The sequence below is a fragment of the Ylistrum balloti genome, unplaced genomic scaffold, assembly GCF_031769215.1.
Source record: "Ylistrum balloti isolate Yb309-2 unplaced genomic scaffold, AGI_CSIRO_Ybal_v1 Utg369798, whole genome shotgun sequence".
Lineage (NCBI taxonomy): Eukaryota > Metazoa > Mollusca > Bivalvia > Pectinida > Pectinidae > Ylistrum > Ylistrum balloti.
In genome coordinates, this window is record NW_026781977.1 from 1,213,764 (window position 1) to 1,238,609 (window position 24,846).

Here is a 24,846-nt window from a genome sequence, read left to right on the forward strand (position 1 = left end):
CAGTTTGCAGACGACATTAATGGATCTTGGATAATCGGTGACGTAACATTAAACACCTTCTTTAAACATTTGTCTTAACACTTTCTGCTAAACTTTTTACAATTCCACAATAATGGGCTGTAGCATACCAGAAGATATATATTCTGCCACAAAGAAATTGAAATCTTGCTTTACCTTGCATGGTTTTGGATGTGTACAGATGTTGTGTTGTACTGTTTTACTGTACATGTAATCTTACATGGTTTTGGCTGTGTACAGATGTTGTGTTGTACTGTTTTACTGTACTTGTAACCTTGCATGGTTTTGGCTGTGTACAGATGTTGTGTTGTACTGTTTTACTGTACTTGTAACCTTGCATGGTTTTGGATGTGTACAGATGTTGTGTTGTACTGTTGTACTGTACTTGTAACCTTGCATGGTTTTGGCTGTGTACAGATGTTGTGTTGTACTGTTGTACTGTACTTGTAACCTTGCATGGTTTTGGCTGTGTACAGATGTTGTGTTGTACTGTTTTACTGTACTTGTAACCTTGCATGGTTTTGGATGTGTACAGATGTTGTGTTGTACTGTTGTACTGTACTTGTAACCTTGCATGGTTTTGGCTGTGTACAGATGTTGTGTTGTACTGTTTTACTGTACTTGTAACCTTGCATGGTTTTGGATGTGTACAGATGTTGTGTTGTACTGTTGTACTGTACTTGTAACCTTGCATGGTTTTGGCTGTGTACAGATGTTGTGTTGTACTGTTGTACTGTACTTGTAACCTTGCATGGTTTTGGCTGTGTACAGATGTTGTGTTGTACTGTTTTACTGTACTTGTAACCTTGCATGGTTTTGGCTGTGTACAGATGTTGTGTTGTACTGTTGTACTGTACTTGTAACCTTGCATGGTTTTGGATGTGTACAGATGTTGTGTTGTACTGTTTTACTGTACTTGTAACCTTGCATGGTTTTGGATGTGTACAGATGTTGTGTTGTACTGTTTTACTGTACTTGTAACCTTACATGTGTTTTGGCTGTGTACAGTAACCTTGCATGGTTTTGTGTGTACAGATGTTGTGTTGTACTGTTTTACTTGTAACCTTGCATGGTTTTGGCTGTGTACAGATGTTGTGTTGTACTGTTTTACTGTACATGTAACCTTGCAAGGTTTTGGATGTGTACAGATGTTGTGTTGTACTGTACATGTAACCTTGCATGGTTTTGGATGTGTACAGATGTTATGTTGTACTGTTTTATTGTACTTGTAACCTTGACTTGTTTAAGATGTGTACAGATGTTGTGTTGTACTGTTTTATTGTACTTGTACTCTTGCATGGTTTTGGCTGTGTACAGATGTTGTGTTGTACTGTTTTACTGTACATGTAACCTTGCAAGGTTTTGGATGTGTACAGATGTTGTGTTGTACTGTACATGTAACCTTGCAAGGTTTTGGATGTGTACAGATGTTGTGTTGTACTGTACTTGTAACCTTGCATGGTTTTGGCTGTGTACAGATGTTGTGTTGTACTGTTTTACTGTACATGTAACCTTGCAAGGTTTTGGATGTGTACAGATGTTGTGTTGTACTGTACATGTAACCTTGCATGGTTTTGGATGTGTACAGATGTTGTGTTGTACTGTTTTATTGTACTTGTACTCTTGCATGGTTTTGGCTGTGTACAGATGTTATGTTGTACTGTTTTACTGTACTTGTAATCTTGCATGGTTTTGGATGTGTACAGATGTTGTGTTGTACTGTACATGTAACCTTGCATGGTTTTAGATGTGTACAGATGTTGTATTGTACTCTACATGTAACCTTGCATGGTTTTGGATGTGTACAGATGTTGTGTTGTACTGTTTTACTGTACATGTAACCTTGCATTGTTTTGGATGTGTACAGATGTTATGTTGTACTGTTTTACTGTACTTGTAACCTTGCATGGTTTTGGATGTGTACAGATGTTGTATTGTACTCTACATGTAACCTTGCATGGTTTTGGATGTGTACAGATGTTATGTTGTACTGTTTTACTGTACTTGTAACCTTGCATGGTTTTGGCTGTGTACAGATGTTGTATTGTACTCTACATGTAACCTTGCATGGTTTTGGATGTGTACAGATGTTGTGTTGTACTGTTTTACTGTACATGTAACCTTGCATGGTTTTGGATGTGTACAGATGTTGTTTTGTACTGTTGTACTGTACTTGTAACCTTGCATGGTTTTGGATGTGTACAGATGTTGTGTTGTACTGTTTTACTGTACTTGTAACCTTGCATGATTTTGGATGTGTACAGATGTTGTGTTGTACTGTTGTACTGTACTTGTAACCTTGCATGGTTTTGGATGTGTACAGATGTTGTGTTGTACTGTTTTACTGTACTTGTAACCTTGCATGGTTTTGGATTGTACAGATGTTGTGTTGTACAGATGTTGTGTTGTACTGTACTTGTAACCTTGCATGGTTTTGGCTGTGTACAGATGTTGTGTTGTACTGTTGTACTGTACTTGTAACCTTGCATGGTTTTGGCTGTGTACAGATGTTGTGTTGTACTGTTTTACTGTACTTGTAACCTTGCATGATTTTGGATGTGTACAGATGTTGTGTTGTACTGTTGTACTGTACTTGTAACCTTGCATGGTTTTGGATGTGTACAGATGTTGTGTTGTACTGTTTTACTGTACATGTAACCTTGCATGGTTTTGGATGTGTACAGATGTTGTTTTGTACTGTTGTACTGTACTTGTAACCTTACATGGTTTTGGCTGTGTACAGAAGTTGTGTTGTACCGTTGTACTGTACTTGTAACCTTGCATGGTTTTGGCTGTGTACAGATGTTGTGTTGTACTGTTTTACTGTACATGTAACCTTGCAAGGTTTTGGATGTGTACAGATGTTGTGTTGTACTGTACCTGTAACCTTGCATGGTTTTGGATGTGTACAGATGTTATGTTGTACTGTTTTATTGTACTTGTAACCTTGCATGGTTTTGGATGTGTACAGATGTTGTGTTGTACTGTTTTACTGTACATGTAACCTTGCATGGTTTTGGCTGTGTACAGATGTTGTGTTGTACTGTTTTACTGTACTTGTAATCTTGCATGGTTTTGGATGTGTACAGATGTTGTGTTGTACTGTACATGTAACCTTGCATGGTTTTAGATGTGTACAGATGTTGTATTGTACTCTACATGTAACCTTGCATGGTTTTGGATGTGTACAGATGTTGTGTTGTACTGTTTTACTGTACATGTAACCTTGCATTGTTTTGGATGTGTACAGATGTTATGTTGTACTGTTTTACTGTACTTATAACCTTGCATGGTTTTGGATGTGTACAGATGTTGTATTGTACTCTACATGTAACCTTGCATGGTTTTGGATGTGTACAGATGTTATGTTGTACTGTTTTACTGTACTTGTAACCTTGCATGGTTTTGGATGTGTACAGATGTTGTATTGTACTCTACATGTAACCTTGCATGGTTTTGGATGTGTACAGATGTTGTGTTGTACTGTTTTACTGTACATGTAACCTTGCATGGTTTTGGATGTGTACAGATGTTATGTTGTACTGTTTTACTGTACTTGTAACCTTGCATGGTTTTGGATGTGTACATATGTTGTGTTGTACTGTACATGTAACCTTGCATGGTTTTGGATGTGTACAGATGTTATGTTTTATTGTACATGTAACCTTGCATGGTTTTGGATGTGTACAGATGTTATGTTGTACTGTTTTACTGTACTTGTAACCTTGCATGGTTTTGGCTGTGTACAGATGTTGTGATGTACTGTTTTATTGTACATACAGTACTAGTATTAGCCTTTATCATTGCTAGATTACATTTAAAGCACCATAATTTTTTTTTTTAATTTGAAACCATGAATGACCATAAGCAAATCAGTTTGTTTGACAGTGACCTTGACCTTACCTTGTTTGCATTTGATACATTGGAATATATTAATTATTTTGCTTTGTTTATTGCCTTATCAACACTAAACAGCCGAGCTTATTTTGAGGCATATCCATGGCTACTTCACTTAACAATATAAAGACAACCCAGTACATTCTTTCAGGAGCAATTCTGGTACAGCGTTTTGTCCAATATGAACACAACCAAAACTGCGCAAGATCTGATGCATCTTGAAAAACACAAATCCTTGGTAGTAACTGAGATACATCTCTTTGATTTTCACCCGAGTCTGATTTTCTACAGTCTGAACTATATACTCTTACTGAAAGACACTGATAGATAAATTCCTTATGATTAAGTATATCTCATTGTGACTGTTCAATATGTTGTGTTCGTAATATACAGTGATACATAATGTCCAAGATATGTACAATATATGGTATGTATGTAGATACTGATGAGCTTTCTAGTGTACTAGTGAAGTAGATAAACATGTACATTATTAAATCAGATAAGAAAGCTAGTAAACAAAAACAAAACAAATATTAAACAAATCACTAACACATGAAACAATGATGAAAAAACCTGCAAATGATGCATATTATAAACCATATCTTTGAAAAGATATTAACAAAGAAATTGAGTGAATAAGAAATGTTAAGAGTATCAAATGAATAAATAATTATCATATTTGAATCTTTTACTCAAAATAGAAATATGGTGATCATATACATCTCCAGTTTTTAGTGTCGTTACGCCTTAAAAATATTAATAACGTTATTATCTCCCCTTATATATTATTGCTTATATTACGTCATAATGTTGTTACCAAGACATTAAAGTAATCGCCTGAAAATAGCCGAGACACGGCTTGAAAACGTTAGCGATAATCAAGTTTATTTGCCTTGTTGGCCTTTTATGTTTACATCTCCAGTTATATCCAGACACATAGTATGTGTAATTTAGGTAGGTTTTCCAACAAAGTATTTTGGTAAATTGCCATTATGTACTTTATATGTAAATCACAGCATTTAAAAGGATTAAGCTAAAGAATTTAATCAACCATTTTCACTTTTTCGTGATCAAGCAAATATGAAATTTATTTGTTTTCTGCTCCAAGTTTAATATCAATAATGATTAAAAAAAGCTTTTACTGAATAAAATTGGAAACAAAAATCATTTTACACAGATTTTTAACTACATATGTAAAGGTAAACGATATTGACACTTTAAAGAGTGTAGAAACACTGTTTTCTTCAACATAACATTCCTGACAAATAAAATGATTCCATCCTCATCCAAAACCAATCTACATCAAACAGGAATTATCCACTTGCTTACAAGAGGCCTCACAAGAAAGCTGTCAGAGTTTTTTCTATCTACAAGTGAATAGTCAATGTGAATGATGGTGATATTGTCAAGTAGCCCACTCATAACACATCTTGCCACACTTTCTAACCATAAATAAAGATTTATAAAAATCATAAAAAAAAAATTTCATTGAAGGTAATATTTTTAAGTATTACTTTAAGAGGCTTTTGAGTGAAAGATGCCAGAAAATTTTAATCAGAAATGAAAATGATAAGTTGAACATGTTTATAAGTGTAAAAAAAAGAGGATAATGTTTGATGCTGAAGAATCACTCGAAAACATCTCTTATTTACATGTTATCCATGGCTACATTCCCCATTTTACGTAAGGATAAAAACTTCCTGTTGCATTCAATCTAACACCAAACAGATACAGGAGTCAGCTTTTGATAAACACGAGTAGAAAATGCAGCATCATTATAAAGAAACACAAGACCACAAGAAAGAGAGAGAGGCTTGTATGTATGCACTGCATCTAAACAATGTCAGGAAAAACTTAGAAAGGCATCACGAAATCTTACAACTACATGTGACGAATCTGTTTGATGTGTTGTGCATGTGATGATAGCAGGCACCGTCTGTAGGATGTGATATGGAAGCTGAAATCGTATAATGCAATATCACACCTACAGACAAACAAACAGACGAATAATGCCCACCGTTGGATAGATTATCGGATTACAGACAGATCACTTGATGATTAATGCAAACAAATACATACAGAGGGTCCATAAACACCCAAATATTGCCCAGACAGATGAATATAAGGTTGTATCCTCTCACTTTATTATAAACTCAAAGTGAATACAGATACATTATATCTACCATTTTCTATATTGTCTTTGATCATAATGTTCTTTACATTTAAACCTCGAAATCTTGTGCAGATATATACATTTCTCCTTAATACTGGGGTCAGCCATAGCTCAGTGAGTAGAAAATTGACCTAATCAACCTCAGGCGAAAATCCCAAATGTGGATTCCATGCTCTCTACCTGTGGCCGATTTTCGTTTCTCAGGAGACTGAGTATCAGATAATATTGTGCTGTCATGGTTTGTCCTTGGACAAAGCACTTTACCCTAATTGTTTCAGATGGAATGTGACAGACCTCTCTTATGTTGTTCACTGAGGTAGCCATCAGGTTCTACATAGAGACCCTATCTCAAATTAACCGTGGCTGTTCATTGGTGATAAACCCAGCAAACAAGCTTCAATACAAAATATCATCAGCAGTCAAAAACAAAAATACAGAAAAAACTTTCATAAAACTATTAAGTTGAGTAAATACACAAAGAAAACCCCCAAAACATCTGTAAACATGTGTTATTAAGATCAACATGTACAACTATCACAGGGTTTTGCTACATACAATGTCAAGTCATATTATCTATGTTTATGTTGGAAATAACATCTGCAAATAAAAAAAATTGCGGATATGATCAGAGGCATGTCTTTATCTCTACTACCATGAGCAGAAAATACAGAACTGTCATGTGTTTTTCTGTACAGCTTGAATTCAGAAGTTTAATCAGTTCTTACAGCAAGACATATTACTTAGTGTTTACAAACTTGAAACTTGACCTTTACATACACATGGTCTTGTAAATTTGAACATCTGCAAAGCTGAATCTTTCTTATATTATAAATCCCTTTTTTTTTCTTTCTAATCTGAACATTTACTAAGATAGCTGTCTTGTTCATGAATCTTTCCTCTATCATTCTGTAATGCTGGATACATACTTCAATTGACTATTGAGTTAAACTTATGATAAATTTATCAATTCAAGAGAATGTTTTTTTTTCTACAAAACCTGGATTTCAACAACCGGTAAGGATAACCATTATGAGGTGGGTCTCTTGTAGTAGTTTATGGCTATACGTCATCGAACACATTGTGAGAGGCCTTCCAAATGCTATTCATGACAGTCTATGGGTGTGTTGTCAGAGCATGGCTGTGACCTCTGCTTCTAGAGAAACATACACTGCCCCAAGTGTGGACAGATCTAACCACACACCTGCGAACTTTACCTTAAGTTCCATCATGCTCTACAGAAATGAGCTATTTTGACATCCTTGTTTGGATGGACCACAGACAATACAATAATTGAAAAGGCCATCTTTGGATGATGGTAGATTAAAAATTATCTGCCTTGTCAGATTATCAACTAAAGATTTGATATATGAAAGACATCACGATACTTAAAAATATCTGCATTTAAGTTATGAAAAAACCTGTAACCAGTACAGAAGTTACCTATATTCTATCATCATTATAGCTATACATGACAAGCTATCGAGGTATGTTTTGACCAACATAACAGTTGAATTACATTTGCAATATAAAAGGCATGTTTTAGATTGTAACAGAACAAATTTATATGGACATACATGTGTTACTTCTTTAGTCCAAACACAAACGGGATAGAGATTTGAGTGTGGACGGGGAAGGGCGTATTTCAATATTCAGCTTGCAGATAAGATATATGAATGTAATATAACTATGATTTAGCTGGGTTACCCAGTCACCCCATGGTAACCGCCAGATCTACAGCACACGATGTCTCTTGGTTAAATGGGTGTTCTATGTAGAACAGTTGAAGAAACTTTGTGTAGAGATACAGGAGAGTCACGAAAAAAATCTCAGGAAAGCAGAGATGAAACACATCAGCAAGCATCCCTTCAAGCTGTGAAGACCAGAACTCAGTTATTACATCATTATCACTTGTGCTACATGTGTGGTGCTATATTTCTGATATCAAAATTCAAGATTTCAAGCTAAATTGTAAAACCAGAAGACAAATGTTTCAGTGTAAAAATCAGACCAAAACTTCTAGTTTAATATCGGACAAGCTACCTTTAACTAGAACTCAGGTAAAATAAATGAAAGATTTCTAAAATATATAAGATACATGTATTTATCAGTTGGAATTCAAACTAAAATGTCATATATATGTGACCATATCATTGGTCGGTGGTTGGGCAGTGGTAACATACTCGCTATCACCTAGATGTCCTGGGTTAAATTCTGAATGGACAGGTCAAGATATATAGGGATCACCAGCCCAACCTAATGAGTTTTCTCCGCATACTCCCATTACCTCCAACAATAAGACCCCTTACATGCTTCCATCTGAGCCAACATGATTAATTAATAACACTAATAGCTTTTTTACAAATATAGTAAACTAAATTAATGTTCTATATGCCCAAATTTTTGAGATTTCAGTTGAATTTGAAAATCTCAACTGAAGATCCCAGGTGCATACTATGATGTCCCCATGATGTTGTGAAAGAGTCTTTACCCTTATCTCTCTGAATGCCATGTGATATGCCTCCCATACGTTGTTCAGCGAGGTAGCCAGAATTAATACAAAGAGACCTTGCCTCGAAATGATCCCTTGATATAGGGATCAGTAGAAATAATTTGACAGTACCTAACAGGATAAATATGAGTACAGTTTAACAATATAGTTGTATAAATAATAAAAAAACTTAACATAGAAAAACTGACCTTTTAACCTCTGTTTAATATCATCTGCAATAACTTTGGTCCATTCTATTGTCTCCTCAGCATCATAATTCTTCCCCGTTAAATGGTCGCTTAGAGCATTATGTATGCATTCTTTCACAATAACTGGACGGAACCTGAAAAGAGGAATTCACAATAAAATTCAGTGAGAATTTTACTCCTATACCATTTACAACAAAGTATACATAATTTTATATCATGTTTTAAATTTCAATATAATAATCTTTTTGAATTTTCATTTTTCTTTTTAAATGCTTATTTTACTGATAATCATTAAAAGTTAAAAGTTTTTATGACATGACAGAACAAGTACAAAACTGTACCATTTTTAGGAACAAACTGGTTTTATAAAAACAACTTTCTCCATGTTATTTTCCTTCTTTTTTATAAATCTGATTTATCATTTGAGATACTTTAAGACACTAGTACAGCATTTCAATGGCATGCTTGCTGCTCTATGACTGTCCATTCCTGATGAGGTACTTAAAAGGCTATCATCATCCATTAACTAACACTAACTACTCCAACTACATGGAATCAAAAAATAATGATACGAAAAAAAAACCAACAAATAAACAAAAAACAAAAAAAAGTAAGAGATGCCAGAGGACTTAATTGGTGGCCAATATTTTCGCAAGTCTTCTTTTGTTCTCTTAAATGTTAGATCTTTTCCCTTCTTTTCTAGTTTCTCCTGGTTTTGCTTTAAATTATATAAAATCTTAAAGTGATCAATTTATTATTTTTTTTTAGTGATTATCTTTCAACGGTCCCATAATCAGAAAAGAACAAAACTAAGTAAGGGGGAATCTATTTATGAAATTTCAAAAAGATATATCCAGAAGTATTCAAGAAATAGTGATGACAAGGAGTATTTGAAGACAGACACCAGAGGGATGCTGGATGAAGGGCGATTTTAACCAGACTACAATCTGATGATAATGAGCCGAAAAAAATTTACATAAATCTCAACAATATACATGTTTACTATCCCACTTTACTTTGAACTTGATCACTTTCCTTTTTAGTAGTATCACGTGTACACACGCCCTCATACGCTATTATTAGTTGACTCCCTTGCACTAGCCAAACTTATACTCCTACATATCCTATATACCCTGTTTCTGAGAACTTCACAGGTGCCTGTGTCAGTATAACACACAATATTTCAAGGCTTTAATAGCCTTCACTAGACAGGTAAACACAACAACACAAATACAAAACGTATTTCCATTTACATCAAATTATTATTATATATCTTATGCATATTTTAGTACATAAATACCTAGTCTGTCTACAACAGAATCAAAGGTCAAATGATCTTTTTTTCTAATGAAAACAGGATGGCAGTCTTCTTCATCATTAAATCTGTCCATTAATGTCTCGTTATACACATGTTCTTCAGAAATTTGGCAATACTTTAAACATTTTGTACATGTACAAGAACTTGTCTAGGTAATAACCTCAGTGATCACCTGACATTCTTCTTTAAAATATGTAGAAAGGAAATTCTCAACATGTATTACCATCCAACTCTGATTATCATAGAAATCTCTGTGCACATACTTAGGAGGTGAACAAACCATCCTAATAATGAAATTTAGGAAAATCCTATGTAGCACTTAATAACTGTACTGACCACGTTACAAACAACAATATTCCATTAATCTAGTATTTTCTGAGACTGAATGAACAAATTCAGATGACAATTGTTATAGAAACTATGTTATATTGCTAAAGTATCAATCAATTAGTAACCTACAGTAATGCTGTGGTGATCTAAGTAATTGAAATAATTACATCAAGTGATCAAGCAATTGATTACAAATCTGGGTTTTCCATAAGAGCCGGTCGCCAGCCAATTTGACCGGCTACTTTGATGATCATTTGGCCGTCTACACCAATCCATTTCCGTAATAATGTTCCGTACACGACTACACGTACACGGCAGGCCAGCCTCCTACTTTCACTAAACAGCCTGCTACTAACAAAATTATGGAAAACCCTGACAAATTCCCATATTCAAACATACTATTTATCATTGATTTTGATAATAGATAGAAATTACATGAGGCTATATTGCTCACCTAGTTTAGTTTACTGAAATTGCTTCATTTAAACTAAAGGAAAGGTATCAAAAAGACTTGAATGCCCTGTCAATCTTCTCCATGGAGGATCAGATTAACTGTTTATACCAAACACAAGGATGTTTTGGATCAATTTTGGACAAAAGAGAGTCATTTCAATAGAAGAATTATTTTAAACAATTTGCTCCAACATGGCCCCATCCCAATGTAACTGAAGCCCATTGTTTATACGCTTCACCATACCTCAGACAACATCTGTGAGAATAGAAAGCTACAGGATTTTAAATACTTTGCTTTATTCCTCCTATTGGGCCCTGTCCCTCCCGACCAAAGGGGGCAGAGACCCACTGTTTATCCAAATTTGTTTCTCCTCCCTAAGGATGCTTCAGACCAAATTTACCAGGTAGTCAAAATCTCCTTACCTGGTAGTTGACAGATGAGACATTGTAATATGGTACAAGCTCATTGGTCCTTTGGATGATGTTTAAGAAACACTAAAATTGATCTTCCTAATACATACTAGGCAAAGGACTGGAACACAGGATGGTTGCTGATCTGGGTTTTATGTGTTACTTGTCACAACAATAGAGAATTTCAAATAGTTTATCATATCAATACATTATTTCTAGCTTATCATATTTTCACATGTTTGAAATAAAAAATTTGAACTTATTTATTTGCTCACTCGAGCTGTACTTTCTCCATGATGTATAATCCTTATCAATCACTGATTTTGTATTCAATTTATGACTACATATTTTGAAGTGGCAAAGGGTTGGTTTCAATTTTGATTCATTTCAAGCTTCCTTTAGGTTCACTACAATATGATGAAATATTGAAAAAGATGGCAATATATCCATAAATTCCTTAGTGTGGCACCAGACTTGATTAAAGGGTTATGATTAAGGCACAATCATCATCTGGCAATAAGTCATTATACCATAACGTAATAAGTCCATTCATTGCTGTTCAGTATCAACCAATGCTATTTCATTGTCTTGTAATAAGCCTACACTCTAACTTTCAGTAAGAAGTATAGTTGTTGACCCCGGGCTTATTGCAGGATTAATGCAATACTCACAATCTTATTCAAAGAACTTAAAGATACCAAATAAAGTGATGCAGGATGAACAAGGGACATAACTTTCGTGGACAAAAAGAGGGCAAACATCTTAATATCAGTATATACTTCCTGGAAAAGAATTTGGAAACATTAACCTTGGCCTAACTTATAGAAGTACATTCTGTCTGGATCTCATTAGACACCATACATATGTAGACTACTTAAATAATTACAAGCTTCAGAGTACTTCACAGCAGGTTTCCAGACACAATTTTATAATAATCTTTGAGGTGAGTTTTGCTTGGCAGACAGCATACAACATGCTAAAATTATGAAATCTAAGGAAATTATGAATTGTGAATCATGCATACATTTCATTCCATCTTCCAATGTTCTGTGGTCATTCTGACAAAACTGATATGAATCTTCATTATCTTCATTCTACTGTTATGTAATATGATAACACTCTTGAATTCACAACAGCTTCTGTACTTGACTTAGTAAACACATTTGTTTGATTAATGTTTATCCTGGTTTTAAACATTTGAATGATCAAAGATTAAATAATTGATTTTTTTCACTAATTATAAGTATTTTTGAAATTCTTAGTTTCATCATTATATATCAAAACAAAGCTGCCACCAAACACTGTCTAATGCAGCTGTCTGATACTTTCTTAACAATGCTTTATGGAGTGAGAATGCAAATTGTGGAATAAAGTGAGGCATTGAAGATTTATGAAAGTTGGGAAGACCAGACATAATTGCAGGAAGGGGCAGTAACTGCATTAAAATCAATGATAGTGCCATATCATCACGCAGAAATGGAGTATTACATATTACAACAAGTTAAGTTCACTGGTTAGGTTTACGTGTACTGTGTTCAGAAGCTGTTCAATTAAAATAAAGCTATATTATGAATGATATACTTTGAGGCACCAGAAAACACTAAGTTTATCTGGCCATAAAATTTTATAAAAGTTCATCCCATTTTATATCAAAGATTAGAATTAAATCCCTTGGTTTTCCCTCCTTTACAAACAAACAGACCTCTTATCAAAAGAATTTCTACAACCATGGCAGAGATATGTACAACACCATCTTGCTATCATTATCTGTATATTAAAGCTTTGGTGGTTTTCCCAAAACCAAATAAAAAAAAATGAAAAAAAAAGATAAATAAATTTCTAGACTTCCAGAGGTAAATTTGATAAAACATGTCTACCAGGAATGCTAAAACATTTTACGCAGCACTGCGGAGGCTGAGTTTATCATGAAGATACAAGTAGACATTAAGACAGACTGACGGCTAGTTTTGTTATCACCATAGATTATGTAATAAAGCACTGTGGTTGACATGTTCATACAAATAACACTGGGTTTACTACAACTTTCTGGATCTGTTCGGTAAAATTTTACATCCTGCTCTCTGTTTTATAGTAATTCAAGTAAGAACTTGGGCGGTACGTACATAACATTATATTTATTCAAGTAACAACTTGGAGGTACCTACGCATCATTATATTTATTCAAGTAAATACCTGGGAGTGCCTACATAACACTATATTTATTGATGTAAAAAACTTGTGAGTACCTACATATGTTAATATGACAATAGAAAATGGCTTCTACCTACCTGACATCACACGATTCACACAAGAAGATTAATTCTTAATATCCTAAGATATATACATTTACATGAACATGTATTTTCCTCAATAACTTACATTACATGATAATTAATGGGTTATCTTATGGTGCAATGGTAATACACTCGTTTTTCACCTAGATGTCCTGGGTTTAATTCCTGGAACAGATATGGATAGGTATGGGGTCACCTGTCTGACCACATGGGTTTCCCCTGGAAACTCCAGTTTCCTTCCATAGTAAGTCCTGTCGTACTTCCATCTGGGCCAACACGAGTCATTTACCGGTAAATAAGCTATTAGCTTATTCTGTGATTATTGTAAAATAAACGTCTATACTAGGTATAGAGTGATTAAAATCATAAAACAGTTTTTTTTTGGTCTGATTCTAATCTATGCTACAATTCCAAATTTGGATTTCAGCGATGACTCTCATAATTAACTACCGGAAGGAAATCTCTGGTTTGAAATATGATACGATGTCAATACAAATATTTCTCTAGCATGTTCTAAGGTACAACAGACATAGTAAGATCTGGCTATGTCTTTATCACAAACACATTCAAAGGTGATACCTCATGATCTATTGGGACAGCATTGGTATATTTAACCTCAGAAAAAAATCTGAGGTGTGTGTTTTGATGCTCCCCGCCCGTGGTAGTTGGTGTTTCTCAAGAAGCTGACAAATGGACTAGTCTGTGTTTTTTGTGGTTGTGTCCTTCGGCAAGACACATTACCCTAATCTATCTGAATAACATCTTACAGACCTCTCCTGTATGTTGTTCAGTGAGTTAGCCACCATACTTCTTCAATGAAACTCAGCCTCAAAATCACCCTCACTATCCATATGACTAATTAACCCAGCAACAAACACACAAAATTTGAAACCTAGCAAACAAATGAAAAATAATTGTGATATTTGCCTGTAAGCTAACAATCCCCTAGATTGAAATTTATCCCTAAATATAACTGATGAATTGACTTATTTTTTCTTTGATGATGAAAAGGTAATTCATTCTATAACTTTTTTTCATTAAGTACACACCCTCACTCCCAATCCTAATTAACTTAAAGCAGGCTGGTAAACATGAGGAAGAACTGACCATCTCTGATTGTCTAGGTTACGGCTGAGATGACTAACTGAATGTTTGGGAGTGTACTTCTAAGTAATTCTAGCCCAAGTCATAACTAAAACTCTGTTAATATGTTAACCTAATACAGTGAATAAACATGATGGGAGATTATAAGACCTCAGTGAATGGAAAATCGAAGACACTGATAGCATATATGAATTAACTACTTCAGGTCCTGACAAACCAATACTACACTGCATTCCCCAAACCACTAAATAAAGAACAGCTGTTGAATATTCCAACCAAGTTGCTCAGCTAATAATCATCCCCATAACTCTTTGCTTCCATAACCCTTCTACATCCTTTTTTAGTGACAGGTGCCTAGCTCATCTAGACATGAGCAAGTAAGACACAGCTGGCGTGCTCTCCATGGGGCAGTTGATTCACTGCCGTTAGTCATTGAGCTTTCCCTTAGGCTGTAGAGGCACTTGTATCTGATCTACCCATATACTAGAGGTTTGGAGATCAGATAACACCTAACTCCTTGAAATTTTCTCATAAGAAATACTTGAACACTTTCACTTATAGTTAAGAAAACTGAAGAAACATTGTTCATATGCACTTGATATTATAGAAATTTTAAGGATTTTTTTTCTCTGATAATGCAAAGTAAACAAAAGAGCAACTTAGGCGGGTATTGATAAAATGTATGTTTTAATTATCTAAGTTTGATTCAGGATGTGTTTAGTAGGTCTTAACACACAGTATTTACTGTATGGTAGTTCAGTGTAAGGGAGATAATCTAGATTTGGGTAATAGCACTGTATTCTTGATACTTTCTTTAAATGAAGCAGATTTGTAGTTTGTATATGTAAAAATATCAGTTATTTTGCGCTTTTGAAATTATAGCAATGTTCTTAATGCCTTAATAAATCATTACATCATATGGAATATCAAATTATAAGGAAACTCTTATCATTTTATCATAAAGACAATCTAATGTTACATCACAAAAAATCTTGCTGTTATGAAAGAAGAGATCCATGAGGGATCTTGGTGCCCACCATTGTTTGATGTTTATTTGGTCTTTAAAAGCTATATTATTTTTAAGTTTTCCCTTTGATTTGATTTTTCTCTGTATTACATGAAATTCAAAAAATTCCTAAGAAGAAGTATCGATAATAATCTTTAACTGTCAAGTTTAAGATTGTTGTCTGTCAGCCATTTTGTTTTCCTGATCAGTTCCAAAATTAAAATGGCAAAACCAGGGACCATGGGGAACCTACACCAGAAATATGAAAATGATCCATTCAGTGCTTAGAAATAGATATGATATCATTACTATAAAAAGAAAAACAAACAAACAAAACAAGATCTCCACAGATCCTCCCAACATGAGACAATGCACATTTAGAGAACAAGGGGAACCTACATGTGAAATCTGAAAATCTATTACTGTCAAAATCCAAGATGGCCACCTGTTGGCTATTTGGTTTTTCAGATCAGTATTAAAATGAGACATATTTTATTATTTGGTAGCTATAAAGGGGTGCTATCTAAGTGGATATGAAGTAGTAGGTGTAGTGATCACTTTATTTTGTTCATTTTGAAAAATTGTCTTTGATTAATGATTTAATTATTGACTTTGAATCTTTATATGAACAAAATGTGTTTTCTTGATACATAATTCAGAGCTCATACACTGTCCACATGTGTAGACTGAGCTGGACCAACCATACATAAACGATCATGTGGGCTGTTCTATCTAAACTGTCACTAAACATCAACCAATCACTGTCATGCTTTGTAACAAAGACACATGCCCAGACAGTGACTAGTTGCTCAGGTCTGACCAAAGTAAAATGGAATCATCGGTTGAGATTTGTGTTGTTTGATTTTTTGTTTCACCACATATGCACATTACAAGCTACCAATGAGTATTTAATCTTTATATATTACAAAACTACAAGTGATCAAACTCGCTCCATTAATTAATCATTTAGTTTTGCTTTGCCTTGCCAGGAACATATCTAAGAGATTGAAGACTGCCTAATAGTGCCTATATATATCTTTGTGAAGCTTCGGTAAAGAAATTTGTGTTTACTTTGTTTTTATACTATTTTTTTCTCAAAATATATAATGCTAATCTTATCAAGATGAACAGCAGTAGAAAGCTGAATCATTTTCAAACTGAACATACCTTGTTACAAATGATTTCTATTAATACTTAAATTAAACACATGATTTATATTACTGATTTCTTGGTAATAACTGAACTTTTAGCCAAGATTGTACACCACTTTCTCTCTAAAATAGGAAAATTGTTTCCAAATCAACGGCATTGAAAAGCTATACATCTTTCCCATTCTTTCCAATTTTTATGATAAATCATTGTAATTTATTCATATTATTTTTGTTACAAAAATGAGCTTCACTTTTCACTGGCCAAAAAAATGGCTCCAGTCATGCTGGTCAACAGTGGTTGGTCCTATAAGTAGACACTTGATAAGATTAGATAACAAAGGTATAAGGATATGGAAGCAAGCAAAATGGTTAACACCAGAAAATATTAGTGGACTGAGGATCAAACACTATAGAAAATGAGTAAAATACTGATCATTTATGATGATTTTGAAAAAGCAATTAATTCAAAATGCCAGGAAATTTTCATAAAATTTTGGCTTTTTGTCATAAAACTTTTGTAATTTAACCTGATCAAGAAGTAGTCTTGTTGATTCTTTGTTTTAATAACATATTCATTGGTAGTTTACAATTGACTTAAGAGATAAAATAAGTTTACAGGTGTTAAATTGGCATTTGTGTACAGTATCAAATAGTACAGAAATATGACCACAAATATACAAAATACCAATACACGTAATTCCAAATGGTGAATGGTATCTACCTTATGACACCTGATCCTCTAAATGTACATTTATTTTCTACAAAAGTGCAATTCTGTACTAAATTTAGAAAATTGATTGCAATTGGTAAATGATCAGTTCTCAATTGTGAAAGCTGAAAGCCAAGCCGTTCCTATCTCAACCAGATAAGTCTCCACTGAGCCTGGTTTCCAGTCCCTACATCATACATATCCTTGGAGGAGAAGTTATGTACTGGTAGCAGTACACAATTTCTCGATGTAACCATGGATGATATTTTTGTTCATTAGATTATTCTATTATAAAGGTTTTAATTAGAACTAAAAAATAAATCCTTGCTAAAATTGGTCTTGTCATATTGAAGTGGACAGTGTGGGATTTTCATGTATTTCAGAATAATATTTTGAATTGTGTTGGAGATTACTAATTGGGCAGTCTCGAATCTATGTCTACACACCACTAGCCTTTCACAAAGTGAAATTTTCCTAGTGTTTACACATGGTCATGTTGTGAAGGCACATTGAGTAGAAATTTGCTGAAATGTAAGTAGTTTGTAACCATGACAGTGTTTTTGATTTTAAGATAGGTGTTTAGAAATAAATTTCTTCTATAAAGTTGAAGTGTTAAGTTCGAATTAGAAGTATTTTTTGCATTTTTAGCGTTTTTGAATTGGTAACCATGGAAATCACGTCAGAAATCAGAGAACATTTTTGATTCATACCAATTTAATTTCTATACTATTAATGTATTTGTTTTGTACTTTATAAGTGTATATACATGTAAGGATTATTTTCATAACCAAACTACTATACCTCTATAATATATCTCAAACATGACCAATAATTTCTGGAAAAATGCAAAACTTCCTCGGATATCGTTTTAAATATTAGAGTTACTTCCCTTCGACCCTACTTTGCTAAGCCTAATAGAAACTACAGTGGATATTTGGAACTTTCAACGCCGCTAAGAAATATATAAAACTTATAAAAATGTGTAATGAAGAGACGTATTTTATCTGTAAGCATACTTCATGTGAAATCCTACTCTACCGCAGCACTCATGCACATCACCTGTTGACGCATGTTGTGAACAGGTGATTACTTCAGTACATTAACCGGTTCATTTTTTGTTTAATGTTTATGTTTTCATTAATTTTGATGTTATCACAAACTTACTTATGCTGGAAATTTGGACGAATCACATATGTGTTTCCTGCCTGTGTCTGTGTTGCTGAAGGCGGCTGTTCGACAGCAGCATCTGCCATTTTCGTACTTGACAAACTATCGATTCACCAACCAAAACATCCAATATGGCGCCTTGACAACAATGGATTGTGGGAAATAACACCCATTGTGACCTCTCAACTTTTCCACTTTGACCTAGAGTCTATTAGCTATATTCACGAAATTTGAAGTGTGTGTAGTTTGATTTATGGAAACACGTGTAGTAAACCGAACTATTTTTTATAACATTTCCATTAGTGAGAAATATATCGTTCCGACACATTGTTTTATAAAACACAATTAACATTCGCCTACCTGTACAGGTGCGCTTATCATCAACCTAACGGAATTATTAACGTGACATCATCAAAGAATGGCGGAAGTCACACATACCAACAACCATCATCAGCTGTGATATATATTTCATCTTGTTACAGGTTACAAAGGTAAGTTATTCGAATTGTTTGTATAGTTAGTGTTCAAATAAGTGTATGATACACACACACTTACCTGGGTGTGAATTGTGAGTCATTGTTTTGTCATAATTTCGTATAGAAAGACACGTTGACATATGGTTTCAGACGACGAGGGAAAGTGATTGAGCTGTCATGTTTATTTAGCGATATACATGAGGACGGTAACATGAGCACGTGTCGTTATCACCGTTTATCTCAAGACAAACCTAATGAAATTACCACAATTAGCAATGTTGATAGCTCGTAACTGATCCCTTGAGGTGTTGACGTTTAAACACGATAAGATCAATGAGTGTTGTAAGTCAAGTGCATTATCAGTGGGCGTAGCCATTATGTACTGCTCCAAATTATTATAAAACATTCGTTGTTTATTTGACCTTTATGTAAATATATTATATCATTGTTATATCTGAAGCATTCATATAACTTTTTAAAAAGGAATACGACATCTTTGTTAAAAATGAATGAATGAGAACCAATGTTTTTTTATTTTTATTTATACTGAAGGTCAACACACTTTTCTTTGGTTTGTTGGTTTTGAGGGGGGGGGGGGGATTAAAGATGTTTGATTTTTTTTTTTCGTTTGTTTGTCACATTTTGTGTGGTATATCAAAAGCAATTATATTTGTATTTTTGGACTTATATGTAGGTAATTAAACCTTGCAGTAAAAGCTTGTAGGGGAAGTAAAAGCTTGTGGGGGTTGATCATGATCAGGTGGCACTGTGGAAATGCACTAGGCTTTCACCTATATGTCTGGGAAATTGATTCCTGGAATGGATGTGAAAAGGAATGAGATAACCTGACCAACAAAACAGGTTTTTTCCTGGTGCTCCGGTTCCCCACACAGTATGACCTTTTGCACACATCCATCAAGGTCAACAAGAGTGATTACGTTTGAAAAAACTTGTTTCACAATTATTGTAAATTAAATGAAGTTTAATTCAATTGATCAAAATCTAATGAAGCCCTCCTAAGCTGTATGGTCACCCCTCAGCATCAGCCACACTGTCACATTCAGCCCCAGACTCACCCACCAACCCTTATCCCCCATCCCCACCCCAGTCCAAGGATCATTCTTGATTCCTACTCCAAGTTTCATTGTAGCTGTCATTCCCACTCTCAGCCCCTTGCCAGTTGTCGCCCCCTAGCCTCACTGTCAGTCCCGTCTTCAGCCACACCATCACTCTCCAGTTCCAGCCACAGCCTAAGCCATATTATCACCCCAGCCCCAGTATCAATATGTAACCTGCAGCCTGACTGTCACCATCAATCAGCCTCAGCATCACTCATCTGCAGCCACACTGTAACCCCAGCCAATACCACACTGTAATCCCAGCCAAAGCAACACTGTAACCCCAGCCAATGCCACACTGTAACCCCAGCCAATGGCACACTGTAATCCCAGCCAATGCAACATTGTAACCCTAGCCAATGCCACACTGTAACCCTAGCCAATGCCACACTGTAATCCCAGCCAATGCCACACTGTCACCACTAATACCTAGTCACTCTGTCATCTCTAACCTGCCACACTGTCATCCTCATCCCCAGTCAGTCTGTCACCTCAACTCCAGCACAAAGTCTCCCCCTCCAACCCCAACAACACTGTCACTCATGGCTGAACCAAAGCCATAATGTGACTTACTGTCACTCCCAGCCTCAGCATCACTGTTACCCCCAGTTCCACTGTCACACCAGTTTGCTGTCACTTTATAGTGCTAGTTACACATATAACCCTAACTATTCTGTAACCCCCAACCCCAGCCACACTACCACCCCCAGCTTCAATCACAATCTTAATCACTCCCCAATCTCCCCGGCCCCGGCCCAAGCCCTGGCCCCAGCCCCGGACCCAGCCCCAAGTTATTTATCAGTGAAATTGCTTGCAGGTTTAAAACGGTTATTATGTATGAGAGACAAGGCCTTGTTAAATAATGTTTCAAGTATGTTTTTGCAAAAACACAAAATAATGCTGTAGTCAGGAATATTTCAGGTCTGTTAACCAGCAAAAAAAATCTTTAGATATGCATTAAACATGACGATAATGCTGTACAGGTACACAGCTCATCCAACCTGGCCGCGAGGTCATGATACATGTCTACCTATAGACATATCAACTGGATGACATCAAAGTCAGGCATGTGTTGTGCTGCATCCTAAAACGCATACAGCTAGTGAATAAACATATATAACACAGAGTTTAGTCAATACTAATGACAAGAAATTCTACAGATATCCTGCATATATCAGAATCATTGATTAGGAACATGCACCCACTTCACCTGGCAGCCATAATCACTCGACTTTGTATCTGACATTAAATCCATCGTCAGATTCTGCTAGATTTAATTACAATCTAAGTGGACATAGTCTGAAGTGGAGAAGGAAAATCATTAATTTTTCATGTACCGGTACTTATTATATGTAATAGATTTATTGGATGTGGCTGGGTGTGGCAGAAATGTATGAATTATACAAAATACATGTAGGGTACTTTTTATCATAGATGACTGAATTGAGTATTTTTACATACCTGTATTGTTACATACCTGTATGATTACATACCTGTATTGTTATTACTTATACATGTAAAGACCTAAATATTCCTCTTTCCTAATTCCTTTCCAAGAACCTTATGAGCCTGTGTCCTCCCTTTTTTCAAAAACATTTTTTTAAGAGCTCCTAATATCAACTATGAATATTTACAATGTACCAAGTTTACATTCCCGTCATAAAACTTCATGAATTTGTTCTTTTCATGGCTTAAACAAAATTTTCGTTTGTGTAACTCTCCCCATCTTTCCTTCCTTAAAATTGGTGCAAATTTCCCTTATTCCTTATTGAAATTGCCTTCTTGATAAAACCCTCCAACCTTTCCTTCTTTTCGAGATCCTTAAGTTTCCTATTTCTTCCTTCTTTGACCCCTAATTTTTCCCTTTTTCTTCATTCTTTTTTTTCACATTTCTTTTCTTGTCGAAACTTTTCAGAGTTTTCTCATGTTGTACTACTGGAATGGCTGATACATTTTTCACTTTCCTCATAAAAAGTTTTTTGTTTTCTTTTTGTCGGAACCCTGTAATATTTTCCTTTTCTTCTGATTGGATCCCTGTAAGTCTTCTTGTTCCTGTCAGTTGGAACCCGACAAGTTTTCCGTTTTCCTCCTTTTGGAACCCCATTAGTTTTCTCTTTTGCTTCCTGTTTTGAATGCATCATATCAGGATATACACACATGAATGACTCAACTTATGGGTGGTATAATCAAAAGCCCTGCTGATGGATACACAGAAGGGGAACTTATTACACTGCTCAGTCAAAATATTACCTAACATCTGTATCTCTATATACATGTACATTTATGTGCTAATCATTTTGCAGTTGGTTTTAAAGAATTTGTCCAGAAATCTCAAATTGAAAACAAATTTGATGCATGAAAACAAAATCAAGAGGAATCAAATGTAAAATCTTTACCAAAACTACCAGTGTTTCATGTTAACAAGACTTTTTATCTGGATATTGGGATTTAGCATAAAAATGAAAGATAATTATCTTAACAAGGGAAGTAACTCTGATCCAGACAATTTATTTTGTCGTTGCTTTATAATATATACAAACTTTTATAAGGGAGAATATTTCAAGTCTACCAACAAATTTCTAGTATACTCATTTCATTTGTTCATTTAACATTTTATGCAAGGTTTATTAATTTTGTCTATCATAAACAATTTTTAATTTCTGATTTTATCGCAAGATTTGGTGGTTGTTTGGTGCATGAACTCATGGTATATGACCTCATGTGTTGTCATTGAAAGGTAATGAAATGACATCATACACTCTCTACAGATCAATTTTGTCATATAAACACCAATATAAGCCCTTTAGGCTTCTGGAGGCGTATCCTTGTATGATCAGGTGTCAGATCGGGTAACAATAGAACATGTAGGTGTAGCTACAATTTGAAGGATTTCGACTTTTTGCAGATATCATTTCTTCCAATAGACTGTTCCAAATATCTGCAGTATGTTCATTGTGGTACACATACATGACCTTTATAAGTTGTGTTACACATGATTTTTCCTTTCACAAAGCCATGTTGACAGCTAGTAAAATTACCATTTTTGCATGATTTTTCCTTTCACAAAGCCATGTTGACAGCTAGTAAAATTACCATTTTTGCATGATTTTTCCTTTCACAAAGCCATGTTGACAGCTAGTAAAATTACCATTTTTGCATGATTTTTCCTTTCACAAAGCCATGTTGACAGCTAGTAAAATTACCATTTTTGCATGATTTTTCCTTTCACAAAGCCATGTTGACAGCTAGTAAAATTACCATTTTTGCATGATTTTTCCTTTCACAAAGCCATGTTGACAGCTAGTAAAATTACCATTTTTGCATGATTTTTCCTTTCACAAAGCCATGTTGACAGCTAGTAAAATTACCATTTTTGCATGATTTTTCCTTTCACAAAGCCATGTTGACAGCTAGTAAAATTACCATTTTTGCATGATTTATCCTTTCACAAAGCCATGTTGACAGCTAGTAAAATTACCATTTTTGCATGATTTTTCCTTTCACAAAGCCATGTTGACAGCTAGTAAAATTACCATTTTTGCATGATTTTTCCTTTCACAAAGCCATGTTGACAGCTAGTAAAATTACCATTTTTGCATCATGTGTTCTGTTATTTCATCTGTAATTATTCGCTGGAGGATTTTTCTTGTTATACACGTAAAACTAACTGGTCGATAATTTTCCTGTTTCATTTTTAATCCACTGTTATGAATAGGGGTAACCAATGCTTTCATCCAGCTTGATGGGAGTGTTCCTTCATAGAGGGATTTGTTAAATATGATTTCCAGAAGCTATAGAATTTTGTTACATATTTCAATAATCAACTTGGGATGGGATGCATCCGGGTCAGGAGATTTGTTTAATAGTCTGGAAAATAAAGAACCATTGTACCAGTGAAGTGAATACATATATGACAAACAAAAAGGCGATAAAAAAAATCACGACCTTGGTTTTATTTTATATGTTATTGTTTTTCCCAAGCAAAAATATCAGAATCGATATTATTTACAAGTTGGTAGGCCTCAATATTTGCACCCTTTTTTAGGGGAATCAAAACCTTGTCCATGAAAGTCACCGAAAGACAATTACTGGGTATTGCTTATTAACTCACTGTCACCTCCTTGACACCAAGACACTGCTGTAATATAATTCTTTAGGAGATCCTGGTATGTAGTTTATCTAATAAGGATGAAAATTTGAATGTTTTACACTTTCCTTTCCCAGTGTTGGGACATATCATTCAATACAGAATATACATGTATGCATGCATTGTCCAGTAAGATAAGATCAAATGATAAAGTTTTATAAGAAAACCCAGTTTTCTAAAATTAGATTTGATGTCAGCCGTGTGTCCTGCCTAATAGGTTATGTGATGACACATGTGTTAACTCTGACAGGGCGGGTCCAATGGTAGCATGGTTGATCAGCTGATTACATCTGACTCAGGTGTTAAATCGACAGAACAAGATTAGAACAAACAGTGTATTATAGGTTATCATGTGTAAAAGCTAAAACAATTTCGGT

At 34.7% G+C, this 24,846-nt stretch overlaps 1 protein-coding gene across 1 annotated transcript in view; it reads right to left on the minus strand.

Annotated features, from left to right (window-relative positions):
• Positions 1 to 18,847, minus strand: part of LOC132544430 (dynein light chain Tctex-type protein 2B-like) — a 38,517-nt gene extending 19,670 nt beyond the window's left edge. Inside the window, exons 1-2 of the mRNA XM_060208025.1 lie at positions 18,726 to 18,847; positions 8,786 to 8,919 (exon numbers count right to left, since the gene is read on the minus strand). Of these exons, the coding sequence (XP_060064008.1) occupies positions 8,786 to 8,919; positions 18,726 to 18,814 (223 nt within the window). The 5' untranslated portion in view covers positions 18,815 to 18,847. The remainder of the gene's footprint in view (positions 1 to 8,785; positions 8,920 to 18,725) is intronic.
• Between the last annotated feature and the right edge of the window lie 5,999 nt (positions 18,848 to 24,846).